Raw genomic sequence first — 16,054 nt, 5'->3', positions numbered from 1 at the left:
CGACGTCGCGATTGGCTACCGCGGCGTCGCGTGACGCGGCCGCGCGTTCTATGCGGTCTATGAAATGCAATCGCGTCGCTTGCGGATTCCGAAAGCCGCGTGCGTTGTGGGAGATTGACTCGGCGTTCTGGGTTTGTGTTTGTCTTTATAAGTCAATTAGTGGGACAAAGTAAGTAACACGTAGTCGCCCGCGACGTTCATCGGCGTTACGGATTAGGGTCTGTTGCTGAAGAATGTTACGATGGTGTTTTCTGTTTAAACGCCAAGACATCTGAACGTGCCTGAGCCTGGCTCAAATGAGACGTTAACCCTCTCAGGCCTAACGGTGGCTGTAATGTTACATTGTTAGTAAAGCAATTATCATCATCATCATCACACGATAATAATTATAACAATGATTGAATGTATATTACTCGACGCAGTGTTTAGCCTAGGGGAGCCCCTAATGGCAGCATGCCCCTTAGCAGACGCGTGTATTATTTACCTTGTGTATTGTATACTATGTATTATTTACCTTGTGTATTGTATACTATGTATTATTTACCTTGTGTATTTTATACTATGTATTATTTACCTTGTGTATTGTATACTATGTATTATTTACCTTTTGTATTGTATACTATGTGTATTATTTACCTTGTGTATTGTATACTATGTGTATTATTTACCTTGTGTATTGTATACCTTGTGTATTGTATACCTTGTGTATTATATACCTTGTGTATTATTTACCTTGTGTATTGTATACCTTGTGTATTATTTACCTTGTGTATTGTATACCTTGTGTATTATATACCTTGTGTATTATTTACCTTGTGTATTGTATACCTTGTGTATTATTTACCTTGTGTATTGTATACCTTGTGTGTTATTTACCTTGTGTATTGTATACCTTGTGTGTTATTTACCTTGTGTATTGTATACTGTGTATTATATACCGCGTGTATTACGCAGTATAATTTTACCGTATTTGTCTAGAGTTCATACCACGCGTTCTTTACATACCGCTTTTACCCACGTTTTGTTTAAAGGGCTATTGACTGATAACTAAACAAGTTTGAATGTCACAGTCTGCAAGGTCACTGCTGTCTGTGGCTCTCGGTTTGCTTTCGTGCGTTTTTTTTCCGTGCAGCAGGGGCGTGGGGCCTGAGTGGTTAGGAGATGTTAACTACCTCGCCTGGTGTGCAGGAGGTCGTGGGTTCGATCCCAACCCTGACACCTGCTGCTGTATATTTGGAGTTTGCGTGTCTCTATGTCATCATTATCACAGTGGCTAGAAGATGTTAACTACCTCGCCTGGTGTGCAGGAGGTCGTGGGTTCGATCCCAACCCTGACACCTGCTGCTGTATATTTGGAGTTTGCGTGTCTTTCTCATCATCACGGTGGCTAGGAGATGTTAACTACCTCGCCTGGTGTGCAGGAGGTCGTGGGTTCGATCCCAACCCTGACGCCTGCTACTGTATATTTGGAGTTTGCGTGTCTTTCTGTCATCATATTCACAGTGGCTAGGAGATGTTAACTACCGCGCCTGGGGTCCAGGAGGTCGTGGGTTCGATCCCAACCCTGACACCTGCTGCTGTATATTTGGAGTTTGCGTGTCTCTGTCATCATCACAGTGGCTAGGAGATGTTAACTACCTCGCCTGGTGTGCAGGAGGTCGTGGGTTCGATCCCAACCCTGACACCTGCTGCTGTATATTTGGAGTTTGCGTGTCTCTCTTTCATCATTATCACAGTGACTAGGAGATGTTAACTACCTCGCCTGGTGTGCAGAAGGTCGTGGGTTCGATCCCAACCATGACACCTGCTGCTGTATATTTGGAGTTTGCGTGTCTCTCTGTCATCATCACAGTGGCTATGAGATGTTAACGACCTCGCCTGGTGTACAGGAGAGTCGTGGGTTCGATCCCAACCCTGACACCTGCTGCTGTATATTTGGAGTTTGCGTGTCTCCCTCTCATCATAATCACGGTGGCTAGGAGATGTTAACTCCCTCGCCTGGTGTGCAGGAGGTCGTGGGTTCGATCTCCACCTTGACGCCTGCTATTGCTGTATATTTGGAGCAGCGGTCGGCAACCAAAAATTACAAGGAGAGGCAATTTTTTGTTCAAATTCGGTTTAAAAAAAACTCCCTCTATTTCAAGAGCCGCAATGTAGTCAAATACGAGACGGTGGTCCTGAATAAATAACGTCACGAAGCAATAATTAAAGAGCCGCATGCGGCTCCCATAGCCGTCAACCCCTTATCAGTGCCCTACCTTATTACAGACCAATTCAAACCTTATTGGTCACCCGTGACCTAAATCTCAACGTTCATCCTACAAAGTCCCATCCCAAGGGAGAGAAACACACAAGACAACAACAAAAAATTTGCCCGCATTGAAACGGCTGTATGCCGTGTGGACCTGAAAAATAAATTTCCCTGTACAAGAATACAGGTGAACCGTATGGGCTGACAGGTTGCAGACCTCTGATTTAGAGTTTGCGGTGGATTTTTCTCCGCGTCCTCCGGCTTTTCCCCTCCACATTTAGAATCGACGCGTCACACGTTTTGGAGCATTTGGCCGCTACGCATTGCCACGTGATGAAGGCACTTAGTCGCGCTAGCATTTGTGGTACCCGTGAAAGAGCTAGACAGCTCGGTGTGGATGGAGCCTTACCTGGTAAAATAAAAAAAAATAGTTTATAGTTCATGTTCGAGACTACCGTTCTCTTAGAAGCGTGCTCATTAAAGCAAGGACTTGGATATTTTGCTGACCTTAATTAAACCTTACCCCTACACTCTAAAAACCCAATTGCCAATCATTAAAGCAAGGACTTGGATATTTTGCTGACCTTAATTAAACCTTACCCCTACACTCTAAAAACCCAATTGCCAATCCGAATTCCTAAGGCAACGACCCGGAAAATATTCTGCGAGGAATTAAGCCCCGTTTGTATCTTATTTTAATTCATAAAGCGCCTTAAGGAAAGCACGGAATAGGGAAGTTTAAAATTTACATTGAAGCGGTGTTATGAGATGAGTTGATGATAAGGGTGGTGGTGCATCCATGAGAATGATAAAAGTGACAGTGAGTGGTTTATGATGATGATAAGTGAGTGTGATGAAAGGGTAGGGACGTTGGGAAGAGGGGATGATGGTGTCAACGGTGAGGAATGAAGGTGGGAAGGGGAGTTGGGGTAAGCAAAGGAAAATGAATGAGTTTTTCGGGAAGAAATAAAAATCAGTTTGTGACGCTCATTGTGGGCAGTGGTAGTGTCGCGGTGAGTGCACTGCCCAATGAACCCAGCGACCCGAGTTCGATTCCTGCTCATGACCAAAACAAGCGACGAATATCTGAACCAGAACCGGCCTCTCCTACGTCGACTCAGCCTCAAATGAATACCTGGTGCTGTGTGTAGACATTGTCAATAGGGCGACAAAGCTGGCCGGGCGTAGTGCTGGCCACGCAACCTCTCGTGTGCCACGCCAGCCTTCATAGGTGCGCGCTAACAGCACTTGCTTCAATAGTCTGTGGCAACTTTGTATTGTACATACACAAATGGACACTAGGATTGCAGTAATTCAGTCCATCCTGACTATTCAATGACTTCTCAAGCAATTAAACTGCAAATGGTGATCCCAGCTTGTCAGACTGACTTTGAGAGTGTTTAGTCCTTTCCCTAACCCAGTGCTCTACCGGTTCTGCTATCGGTGTCATGTAGTGAGACGAGGTATCCCTTGTAAAGTAGTGCCTCCCTTTTTGTAAGGGTACAGTTCACGTAAGCAGATATCACAGAGCTACCTTCAATATGCCTTTCAAGTGACCTCTGCTCCACAAAATGGAGGGCAGCAGTTTGTCACCCGCTTTTGCAATGATGCCCGTCGCATGGCGGTCAAACCAACGCTTGAATTCTCGGCAAAAACTTGACCGAAATGTTTGCGCGGAACCAAATTTTAACGTGCCGATTAAAACGTCGGTTTGATCACACGGGGGGGGGGGGGGGGGGTGGTGTCTTTGTATCGGTGTTCCCGCAGCTGGGATGAGTCGCGTGGTGACGTTCCTGCGCAGCAAGCTGGGCATGCTGCGAGTGCACATTGGCACCGACTACCTGGGCAACAAGTATTACCTGGTGCCCGAGCAGCGCACGTGGGCTGGTGGGTGCGACGCCGCAGTTCAAACGGCGGAACCTTCATCTCGCGCACACACACACACGCGCACACGAACGCACGCCTGGACAAATATCACAATATAGGACCACACGGCGTAAGAAATGGTTGGCATTGGTCCAGATAAATGCGACATCTGTCTTGCTGGGGTGGTGTTGTTGCCTTGGTGTGGTTGTTGTTTTGTCTCCTTGCCCAAGCTTTGCATTTTGTTTTGACAAATCGGCAGGAGTGTGTGCACTTGTGCAGTTTGTGCGTATTTACTTTGTTTACATTTGTACATTTTTTTTTGGGACTTGCTTACCTTTTCTCTGTTTTGCACTCGTTTTGTTTTTGTACTGTTTGTTGTAGTTACTCGCTGAGCCACCCCTACTGGACATCTGTGAAAAAGGGCTTCATAGTTCGTCGGGATTCCTCCAGGATACATAAAGATTCTGATTTTACTGCATCTGTGTCCAAATTGGACAAACTGGTCATTTGAACTCTTGTCATTTTTTTATTTCTGTAAATGAGATCAAATATTTAATAGAAAAAAAACGACCTCTGACCTGATAATTTGTCTTTTTTTGTGCAGCCGTTGTTGATGTGGCTGAAATGACAACTCGCTACTCTTGAAGACCGAGCTTAACCATGGGCGACTAAAAGCCAGATTTTCAACCTGGGATCTCGGTGGTGGCAGCTCATTGTCTCTTACACAGCCACAAAGTATGAGCCCTCTTAAGCCACCCACGCTTGCCGATCCCGTGTTGCCCCCGGCCAGGTCGCACTGTGCGTCCGCGCCGTTTGGTGGAGGCGTCGAAGTCCAGCACGGCCGACTACGACGGCGACAACATCCCCATGGAGTGGCAGGGTGGGTGTAGGACCTATCCAAAAAGCACACCAACGTGCCTAACGTAAAAGCAGCAGTGGTCATCCGGGCAGCGACATGGCCCAGCGGTAGCGTGCTCGCCGCTTGTTGCAGAGGTTCACGGTTCGAAACCGGCAGTTCACCCTGGTTATTGCTGCGGTGTATTAACCGGACAAAAAAACGCATCAATTACCTACAAATTACCCAGTTGGCATTACGGATATCAATCATAGCCTCTACTGGTATACTAGATGCGTCTGTAAAACACGGCCTTCGTGATAGCCCTGCGCTATATGAATGGCATGAATACCAATTATAATAGATATTACAAATATCACTGCATGGAGGGCATCCCCTTATGAACATTTATCGTGAGGGTACACAACATAGCCGGGCATAATCCCCCCAAATAACTTTCATCGGTTGTTCATTCAGTAGCTCTGAATGCATCCATTGAACCTGCATCTAGAAAATCCAATCATGTACCTCTACAGCCCTTTTGTCAATCCGAGATTCAGCGTTAAACGGGACAACCCAGCCTGCAACTTGCAGACGTCTCGGAACGGGAAATGGTTGACTTCCTAGATTGGGTGCATTCTGGGTGATTTGGTCAAAGGCTAGGTGGTTGGCAGCAAGGGAGGAGTGCAGCAAAATCCATTGCGCCGCTGTGCTCTGTGCTTCCAACTCCCTGTGCTCGCTGCCTTCACCATCCAGCACTGACCAGCATGGGTGAAGCGTGACCTGATAACTGGAGTAACGTGTAGACTATCAAAGGAACGGCTTCGTTCCTTGCGGCGTACAGAACAGTCCAATTGATGCTTGCCCAGTTGACGTCGATGGTTGTGTTTGTTTGTGCAGCGTGGATGCAGGGAAAGAGGGATGGTGCCCCGACCATAGAGGTGAGTGACAAGGCACAGCCTGGTGATGGAGCAGCACCGCACGGGGGGTGATGGGCGTTTTCACACTCTCATCCGGTGGAAAGATCGCGGCAGTAGCAAAAACGACATTGGCCCCCGATGATTTCTAGATCCCAAATTGCTGACATTTCTTCACAGTCCAGCATTTGCAAACGCGTCGCCTTCCTCAAACGAGCATTGCATTCATACTCTTTGGTTCTATTCGGTAAAGTCACGTAGGTAAAAATAAAATAACAAAAATCACGACGTTTCGGCCACAACACAAGTGGCCTTCATCAGGTGAAGGGATAGGATTGTCCAGAGGACAGCGTTGGAGCATTGCATTGGCCATGATGGTTTTCATTAGGCCAGTGGGTGGACATTCCACATTGGAATGGTCGGAGATGAGTAACTTGCAAAGTACAATTATTTCTAACATCTTAAAAAAAAAGTACTGAGAATGATGCATGCTTGGAATATCACTGAGAAATGGAAAAGGGAACACATGGATTGGAGAACATTCACAGGTGAATGATGTCATCGGGGCACACGAGCCTTTCTGTTTAACGAGTGAGATGTTCCAGTCCAGCCTGTGACGATCGTCCTCACCGTATCTCTAACATTTCCCCACTGTATTCCACATTTTGGTTACCACTTCTTGATGTACATTTTTCATTGTCTCACTCGGTTTGTTGCAATGCATTGCCTGCTCAGTACACTGATGTTGAACATCATGAGCCTCCAGGAAATGTGATTTCCTGCCTCAATGATTTCGTGAATGTCAACGTTCAATTTTCCCAGTCGCCCTGAATAACGTTACATTGAGATTTCAATCTAGATTTGAAGCTTTCGTGACTGCAGGAATCCATACTCTCTGGTTCTTTCGGTAAAGTCACGTAGGTAGGTTGAGGTTTCACTTGATATGAAATCTGCGACAGAACACTGTAGTTATTCCCTCTGCAATGACCCTGAAGGTAGTTAATGGTTACATGTGGTAATCTGATTACATCGTGAAAACGGTGATAATAGGGGATTACCATTTACCTCGATTTCACCTCTCAGCACTGTGGACTAGAGGTGTATGGTTATAGCCACTGATAGCAACCTGGAACTTGTGAATGAATGGGCCCCAGCCCCCTGTGAATGACCTGGGACTCGAAGAGCTTTGCCCCCCCCCCCCCCCACCTCTCTAGGATGCGCTAGGACACATTGGTACTGTCCTGGTTGTTTCTCCAGCTCTCCCTGGGGCTCGTTGTGCTGAGCCCCCTAGTTGCTTCGTTCTGACCGCAGTGTTGCTCTCTTTTCTTCCTCCCGTTTCGCTCTCTCCTCTGCCCTGACCGCCACCGCTACCGCCACCCCCTTCTACCCTCATGTAGTTTTACTTTTGTTTATCACAATTGATTGCCTTTAGAGGCGAGGTAACTTTAATGATTGAGTGAGTCAGCAGGCTGACACCATCAACGCACTACGCTTCAAAAACCCGGATCGATTAAAAGTGGCTGAAACCCAGAGCCGAGGCACTCGTAGACTCAGCGGCTCGCCATCTCTTGACACGGCCTGTGCCTTGTTGCCGTCGCCGCTGCACCCGCAGGAGGTGTCTCGCCGGGAGGCAACGAGCCACCTGGTGGCCGAGCGGGGCCGCCTGAGCGAGATCAAGGATGAGGAGGCCCAGCAGCGCGCCTACGAGGAGGGACTGGTGGCGCGTGCGGCCACGCGAGCTCCGGGCCACGCCGCGCTGACCCACGGCGCGCCGCTAGGCCCGTCGCCCGAGCCCGGCGGCACTGCCGGCAAGTTCCATCCAGGATCGTGGCTCCCGGGTGAGGGGGCGGACACCGGCGGAGGGGGTAAAGCGGCGACTACAGGACGGGACGGCGGTGGCTTCCAGCCGGAAAGTTGGACACCTGGACAAGAGGGCACGAAACAATGAGCCCTTGCCCATCGTCGATTCCTTTCCACCCGGTTATGTACAACCCAGCATTTCCAATTTTGGGAGTCGTGTCAAGGATTAAATGGTTAAAGGTTGCAGCCGCTGCAATTGGTTGCTTACGCCACTGCTGAATTTAAAACTTACAAACTAAACTAGTTTTATTTTAGCAGGTAAGGCCTACTGAGCTAGCTTTGTTTTTTTTTTCAGAAGCCACAAATGATCGCTCAATTGAGTGGCTTGTTCTGTGCACATTTATAGCAGCCAAATACTCTAAATGCATGTTTCTAAATGTGGAGGGAAAAACTGGAGAACTCGGAGAAAAATCCACGTGACCACGGGTAGAACATGCAAACTCCAAATATACAGGCGTCAGGGTCGTGATCGAACTGAGGACCTGTATTCCGGGCAAGGTAGTTAACACCTCGCCACCCTGAATGAAGGGCCTCGACTGGAGGGAGCTCAAGAGAGGCCCTTTATAGGGTATGTTAGGCCTACTCTTCCACGCAGGCCCCAGACGTCTTGGAAAAAGTGGACGTCTCTACACTATGCCCGACCACGTGCGACCCGCCAATCGACTGTGATGTACGCATCCATACTGCTAGGTGGACAACGGTGGCGGAATTGAATAAACTTGCCCATTGTTTGATCTGCTGTGCTGGGAGAACGAGCTGGAAAAACAAATGTGGATTACAAGTATTGCATGCTAGCCATTACACCACGACAGTATCGTTGGAGTCATGTAATGAGGGCAAATAAATATTTTTTCTGGAAGTTATTTTGTCGGTAATTTGCACACCTCTGATTAGTGCGGTTGGCTACGTACGGTGCGAAAGAAGTTCTGCATACGTATTGGGGAATGGTCCTTGAATAAACAATTCAGACCTAGTGGTCTAAAGTCACTTCAGTAAGCCTCTGTCACGCTTAACATAAAATTAGTGGCGCCATCCTAATCTGCAAGGTGTAAGAACTGCTTGTCAAACATGCAATGTAAACAATGTATACATATTAGTCGTATAACAACACACTACGGCATTCGATGCACGTGGCCTTGGGAAGGACATGTCTCTAAAAGGGATGACGGACGGAGGCCGAACCTAACAAACTGGAAGTCCAAGGAGAAAATCGTACCTGAGAACACGTCCACCGCAGAGATGGAGCAATGAAATCGGTTCATGTGGAGGTGGTTTCCGGATCGTTGGGCCGAGAGACTGGTGGTGTTGGAAAACTTAATTTCCTGAAGGCCTGATTTATAAGGAGATGTATTGTTATCACAGTTACTGATCAGTGGCGCAAAACACCATTGGCCAGCAACAAACAGCACTATTAAAGTGTGCAATGGTAAAGCGTTAATACGTTTCTTGAACTAGGCAAGGCTCTATAAGCGTGTGGGGAAGTAAACGATGCGAGGGATTGTCCAAAGTGATTCGGAGTTTCCTTTTATTAACCCTTGGTGATCTTCGCCGAGCTCAGTGTTGTCGGTGGTCCGACATAGCTTTGCGGGGAATCTACGCCACAGACATCGCCATCGTTAATCTTGGCATTCGAGTGAAAGCGTCGTTGCTCAAACACGCGTTGGGTGTTGCTCATCTCAATTGGTGGCTCCGAGGCGGTAGTAGCGACTCCACGTTCAGCTGGTGGGTGCAAGGATTGCACCCAAAGCACAATCACTGTTGACTTGCCACAAAGCGGAGGGGTAGCTATTTTTGTCTCTATCCTAGATGGTTAATGAGCTACGCCGACTTAAAATTTCAATTTGAATTAAGCCACCAGACTTGGAGAAGTACTTGCCCTGATAAAATGTCACGTGTAAAGTAACAACAACAAAAAAAGACACGTGTAAAGCAATGACATTTTATTAAAATAGCACGTAACATTCCACTTTCATAAATGTCAAATATACAAAATATACGAGGGTTAAAACATTGTGAACCGCCTTTGTAAAACATTGTCAATGCTACACTTATTTTCAGCATGCTTTTTTCTCATGGTTTTTGTCTTTAAAACATGTTTTCAGCACGATTAAAACAACGTCTTTACTCAATGCCATCGCTATGTTGAGCATCCTATAAACCAGCGGCCCCCAACCTTTTTGGCACCAGGGACCGGTTTCGCGTGGAAGACAATTTTTTTCACGGACCGGTGGAGGGGGGGGGATGGGTTCATCATTGGGTCTTTCCCCCTTTTCAAAGAAGCTCTCCAGCGACGTTTGTTTTTTACTCATTTTGGCTACTAGGGGTTAGAGCTTGTGGGCTTACCAACACTGTGACTGAGACAAGTGCGCAGTGCGGGAATGAGGCGCGGATGGAAGTGGTAAATAATTAAATAATGGGGCGGGCCACGCGCGGACTCACCGCTCATCTCCTGCTGTGCGGCCCAGTTCCTAACAGGCCACGGTCCGGTTCCTAACAGGCCAAGGACCGGTACCGGTACGTGGCCCGGGGGTTGGGGACCCCTGCTTTAAACCGTTAACCAAATACAGTACCTGCTAGAATTGATACGAATGTAGATTGTTTAAGGCACCAGTGTCAGAGTTAATGCTATGAACACAATGGTAGGTTTTATGTTATGATTCTACTGCAATAAAATACACTTTTTGGATAAATTATGAATACTGAATACAAGTGCAACATAAAGCAAACATCTGGGGCCACCAGCGTGTGAGACTTCCCCCCGTGGTGGAACTTTGATGCAAACTTCCACCCAGGGGCAGTGTCTTTGAGGTCACAGGGTTGCCAGCGCCATGGCTGTCCAGCAGCACACGTTTAACTTGGGCAATACTCTGCAGCAATTTTGAATCCATCTGTCCAGGCCTTTTAAAAATGCAGATTCGTTATGGCTCCATTGATGTGCCAGAAGTTGCAGGTGGTTGGTTTTGGCAGCAGGAGCATGAGAAGTAGCTGCCTCCAATGCACCCGCAACAGTCAAGAGTTCCCATGCCATGCCACGAATTAGTACATCTGAACTTTTGTTACCGCGCATATGAGTCCATTCCATCACGAGAGTGCACGAACCACACCTAGTAATCTCTTCGTAAAAACACCGTTAAGTTCTTTGCAAAACTTGCTCAGGCTCAATTATAGGTCGCGAACATCAACCGGTAACTGGTTCTGGGTCTTTAGGCCGGAGACCCAGAAGCTGCACTGGCCGTAGCGCGCAAGGTTTGCACGCAGGTGAAACGGCGTCAGTTGGGGTTGCTTGATGATGGTACACATTGCTTGGCTGGATAGGATGGAGTGGAATGGTGCAGGACTCTTGTAGATACATAGGCAGAGTTTGTCAACAATCCCGTGTTTGACTGCGCTTGTAGCTCTTCTCGTATCGAGGTCACGATCGCATTACAAATTTTGCGGCTAAACTCTCAGGCCTGCCACGGCATTCGACACTGGAGCGGACACAGATGCACAGGGGTGGCGCAGCCGAAACTTCCGTTGCATTACTCCGCGCGGTGAACTCGTGGACGACCACCCTGGCTGTCTCAATGGCCCATGCGTCACGGACTGCACAATTGTCGAAGCTGATGGAAGCGCCGTCCGTTTGAGCGCCTGACGTGAGTGGCGAAGGTTGGCAAGGATGCGGGGGACGCGTTACTTTATACGACACTGGGATGCCGCAGTCGTTCAGGGGAATGGACTCTTAGTTGACCCTGGCGAGCTGATGGTAGGTTCCCGAGTGTGATGATTTCAACTTATCAGAATTCAGTTTCAGATATCATCCAGCAGGTCCGCTCTCTTGGCCATCACCCCAGAAGAGGCCTTGATGTTTCTTCCAGGAAGAGAGGATTACAGACTGCAGTACTATCACCGGGCAGTAGCGGCAAATGCACATTCTCTACCTTTGTTAATTTTTCTTTTTAGTTTTTCCATCCAAATTTAGGGGACTTCAGAATGGTCTAATAAAGTGCGCTTGAACCCAGGGTTAGGCATGCGAGTGATAACTGTCTAATTCATAGTTGTTTGAACTAGCTAAACGTTGATTCAACTTTAGATCTGTGTGGGCCAGACGGAATGTATGCCAGCAGTTCACCTGACCAGTTTCTTTTACTCAAATATTTATTTACTTCATGAATTCTCTCCATCCGCATTTTGCCCCAGCAATTGGTGCCCTGAAAGCAATGTGCTTTCACTCTGGAAGTAACACGTCGAATGCTTTTCAAAAGATTGCTAATTGCTTCATTTTCTGCACAATTGCCAAACTTCCATTTTGCTATGGGCATTTTCTCCGGACAAGGCATGAATGTGCAACTCGTGAAGAGTGTCACGCATCTAGAACACGGTGGGCACTCGTCGAGTTTCAGATTCAAGTCGTTGTGCTTGTAGGCCTTGGAGATCACCGTCGGAGGGAATTTTAAAATGCCACTTGCATCTGGGTTGTTTTGGGCGAATGTGACAGCTTGTGCTACGAGTGGATGCCAGTTAAACAGGCAGTTGAGGGCCAACATTATTTCTGACGCTTCTTTTCCTGAACAGCTCAAGGAGGCGCCCCAGAAAGGCATCGCTGGGGCATTTATAATGTCGTCACCTTGCTCTTCATCACAGAAACAACTTTGTGATACTACAGTGGCAAAAAAAGGCAGTTTTGGCTGCGTTGGGGAATAAGGCTTCAGAATTCTTTCAGCAAGGCCCTCCAGAGTCTTCTTGATGGCATCGCTGTTTCCAGGACCTTCAGCACGCACGACCTGTGTTCAAAACATATTATGAGAGGGATGAGAGAGTTGATAACGTTACCACAAGTTTAGTTTCAGAACAATGTACAACAAATAACCAGTTAATGTTAGCTCAGAGGTTTAATATGTGTGAATGCTTCGATAGGAAAACTTTTCGTGGTATCTTCTGAAACCCATTCACCTCGTGCTGCCAACAGCTCTTCAGAACCTTTAGCTTTACAAGATAATTGTATACACACTCACCATCTCTAGCAGAATCGAGTATGGTGTTGTCCTTGGCACGTGGGTTTTGAATGCATCTGGGTTTGCTGACGAGCTTCTGAATTTCTCAAGAATAGGCATCTCTTCAGGGTTGATGCGGGGTTTGTTGATTTGTCCAAGGAATAGAATTGAGTGCCGAACCTGTGAAAAATACAGTACATGCGGTTTTACATTTTACATTCATCTGTTGGTCGTGCGGGAGGGAGTGTGGCACAGATTGGTACCCGGCTATCGTAGAGTGCAGTCGTGTCGCTACAGTTCTCTGCGGTGACGTCTTTAAAAACGACGGCATTTACCATACAGAGGCATTTACAGAAGTTCGCCAACATTGCTTTAGTAAGGTGTGTTAAATGCTTCTCAATTAGGAAAAAAAGCGAAATACGTTGATGCTTACCTCGTCAAGGCACTTGTGAACATCACTGCCCTCGAGTTTTCCCTGTTGAATTGATTCTTTTCCATAGAGCGCCATCTCTACAAACAGGCCTGTGTAGGTCCGGCGGAAATACTCCTTAAAATCTTTGATGCAAATTAAGGCGCTTGTTTTCTTCGTCTGCCTGCAAAATGTATGAAATATAAACACCACATTAAACAACAGCACAAATGACATTAAAAATCTTGATATATTTTCGTATTTGCCAATTGTTGAAATATTGCATTACAATATTTTTTTTGCATGCCGATTCCATACCAGTGTTGTTGTTGACGCGACAAAAAAAATGTAACGCCGAATTTGCTTTTGCGGACGTAAAAAAATAACACATCGTACGAGATGATTGCTCCTAACTCCGGGTTAAGAATTCTTCTTGGTCGTGCAGATGATGCATCGAAAGAAAAAAACGATGCTAACAACGTCGCTGACAACGTCGACGATAAGAACGTCGACCCACACGCAGCTTAACGCACGGGAGCGAACCATTTGATGCGGGCAGTATGCACTTACCGATTGGCCATTGTTGTTGTTGACTTTGGCTCCTTTCCTCCGTCTTCACGTTTGCCAGCAGCCCCTCTGAGTGTGCAAAAAACACCGAGCGCGCAAGTTAGAACCTTGGGGGGGGGGGGAGACCCCAAAACATTTTTATTGTTCTGTAATCGATGAATTTCAAATGCATTCCGTGTTGTAAGTTCAAGAATCGTCCACAAAAAAAAACAACCAACTCTTTAAGACGCAACCAGCCAATCAATGATGTGGTCTTGACACACTTGAGCCATTGCGATGATTGCAACGCATCAAGGACAGTTGTTTATTTTACATGCTCACAGCTGACAGTGCCACCAATGTTAGTGTTTTTTTTTACATTTGTCAACAAAGCAGTTTTGGTTTTTTTTCCCCATTCTACTCGATGGTGATTGAGTGGACGAAAATTGTTGAACGTGACAATGACCAAGACAAAGATACCCCCGCATAGCCTTAACAGACTGTAGGGGCAAGTGCTGTTAGCGAGTCGCACCTATGCAGGCCAGCACGGCACGCGAGAGGGTGGGTGGCCAGCACCACGCCTGGCCGCCTTTCTCTCCCCAGTTGCGATGTTTACACACCGCACCAGGTACTCATTTGAGGCGGAGTCGACTCGGACCTTCCACCCCACACCACCCACCCATAATCCATGCCTCTGCCGAAATAAAATGAACTCGTGTGCATGAAGACGCAGAGTTAGATTGCGTTCTATGAGACAGCAGTTTACATCAGTTTACTGAAGAGTAACAGCGGCAAATTGGATATGCGTGCATTTCCACATCACAGATTGCCGGGCCGGGAAGTTACGATCACTTCACACCAACATTTAATAACGAAGGAGCCGACTAAATTTTTTTTCTTGACATCTTTAATGACTTAGACGAAAATAATTGCTGGAATAAATCCACGGACTTTAACCACGAGCCCACACGGCTCTCGTCACCGCTCGCCAACTCGGTTGGTGCTGTGTATCGACCTGCCCTGTTTAATCATTATTATTATTCTTTATTCTAAGAAACATTCTCAACTGGTGCTTCGCAGTTTAAGCAGTCCATCTTAAGTCTTTTCATCGCCGGTGTTAATTAAACAAGTACCGCCTTGTCAGAAGCCAACAGGGTGTGGTGAATGTTCTTTGGACCGACTGGGCCTTGCCGTGGTAACGTGGAATGCACACCTTCGGACCGATCGCGGACATGGACGCGTTGCTCATCAAAACAGTGAACCCTGACTTTGGCAAGAACAATGACAGAAACAATATGTGCACTTGACAGCGAAGCTCTACGGTATATTTACTCGGGAATTCATTTTTAAACACGCTAACGATCAATTGCGTTTTCAAACAAGACACCCCAATTTGACATCCTGAACAATTACACACACACATCGAGTACTATTCATTCATTGCAGCATCCTACCTTGTTTGAGTAGAGTACATCCAAAGGTACTGCTGTAGTTGCTTGTCACGAATAGGCGTCTAACGCAGAAGGAAAGTATTGTCAATGACTTAGCCAAACCCTCGGTGCTTCGTGTATATATGGTGTGTGTGGGGGGGGCATCAGCTGGTCTCAGGGAGGTGCTGGTGAGTAACGCATCGGAGTGGTTTCGGCTTTCGCAGAAGTGACGGCGAACGAGTCCATGACGTCCGTGTGCTTTCGTTTTGCCGGCTTCGTGCGTTTCGCGTTTGGGACGCGTCTCGCACAACCCCGAAAAGATCACCACCAAGTCTCGTCCAACAGAGGGCGCCTAGCAAGCAATAACAACATCGTTGTGCGCACGGAATTTCCGCGCTTGCTGCAACACCCACGGCAACAACAGCAACGTCATTAGTTGTTTGTTTTTTACCAAACTGTTTTACCTTGACAGGTAAGGCCCCGCTGCGCTGTGCAGGCCTTTTTCTTCAGATCGTGACCTGGGCCGTCACGAACGATAGCTCAACCTAGTGGGAATGGACCGCATGCCAAATACTCTCAACGCCGTGATGTTCATTCTAAATGTGGAGGGGAAAAAATCGGAGGACCCGGAGATAAATCCACGCGACCACGGGGAGAGAGACGCCCCAAACTCCAACTACACAGCAGCAGCAGGCGTCGTCAGGGTCGGGATCGAACCCACGACCTCCTGTATACCAGGCGAGGTAGTCAACATCTAGCCACCGTGATGATGAGAGAGACACGCAAACTCCAAATATACAGCAGCAGGCGTCAGTGTCGGGATGGAACCCACGACCTCCTGTATACCAGGCAAGGTAGTTAACATCTCCTCGCCACTGTGATGATGATGAGAGAGACAGAGACACGCAAACTCCAAATATACAGCAGGCGTCGTCAGGGTCGGGATCGAACCAACGTCTTCCTGTAT

The 16,054-nt window shown here is 47.3% G+C and overlaps 2 protein-coding genes across 6 annotated transcripts; one reads left to right on the top strand and one right to left on the bottom strand.

Moving 5' to 3' along the window:
• The first annotated feature begins 52 nt into the window (after positions 1–52).
• On the top strand, positions 53–8,588 carry NDUFAF2 (NADH:ubiquinone oxidoreductase complex assembly factor 2). Of its 5 annotated transcripts, XM_076073063.1 has the most exons (6): positions 68–169; positions 3,416–3,482; positions 4,019–4,138; positions 4,908–4,997; positions 5,853–5,893; positions 7,482–8,588. In XM_076073063.1, exons 3-6 carry the CDS (start codon positions 4,024–4,026, stop codon positions 7,815–7,817), a joined length of 582 nt encoding a protein of 193 aa, XP_075929178.1. In that variant the 5' UTR covers positions 68–169; positions 3,416–3,482; positions 4,019–4,023; the 3' UTR covers positions 7,818–8,588. The 5 variants fall into 5 exon arrangements, with proteins under 5 accessions (XP_032824424.1, XP_032824423.1, XP_075929178.1 ...); XM_032968533.2 differs by lacking the exon at positions 3,416–3,482 and having other exon boundaries at positions 53–131; XM_032968532.2 differs by lacking the exon at positions 3,416–3,482 and having other exon boundaries at positions 55–169.
• A 1,066-nt stretch (positions 8,589–9,654) lies between these two features.
• On the bottom strand, positions 9,655–15,852 carry LOC142930523 (uncharacterized). Its single transcript, XM_076073061.1, has 5 exons — positions 15,112–15,852; positions 13,682–13,747; positions 13,136–13,295; positions 12,724–12,882; positions 9,655–12,492 (listed from the first exon to the last, which is right to left on the bottom strand). Exons 1-5 carry the CDS (start codon positions 15,129–15,131, stop codon positions 11,776–11,778), a joined length of 1,122 nt encoding a protein of 373 aa, XP_075929176.1. The 5' UTR covers positions 15,132–15,852; the 3' UTR covers positions 9,655–11,775.
• Between the last annotated feature and the right edge of the window lie 202 nt (positions 15,853–16,054).

Source organism: Petromyzon marinus, chromosome 40 (assembly GCF_048934315.1).
Source record: "Petromyzon marinus isolate PM22_M1 ecotype Great Lakes invasive population chromosome 40, UKy_Petmar_22M1.pri1.0, whole genome shotgun sequence".
In the NCBI taxonomy this organism is placed as follows: Eukaryota; Metazoa; Chordata; class Hyperoartia; order Petromyzontiformes; family Petromyzontidae; genus Petromyzon; species Petromyzon marinus.
This window is presented reverse-complemented; position numbering and strand designations above follow the sequence as displayed.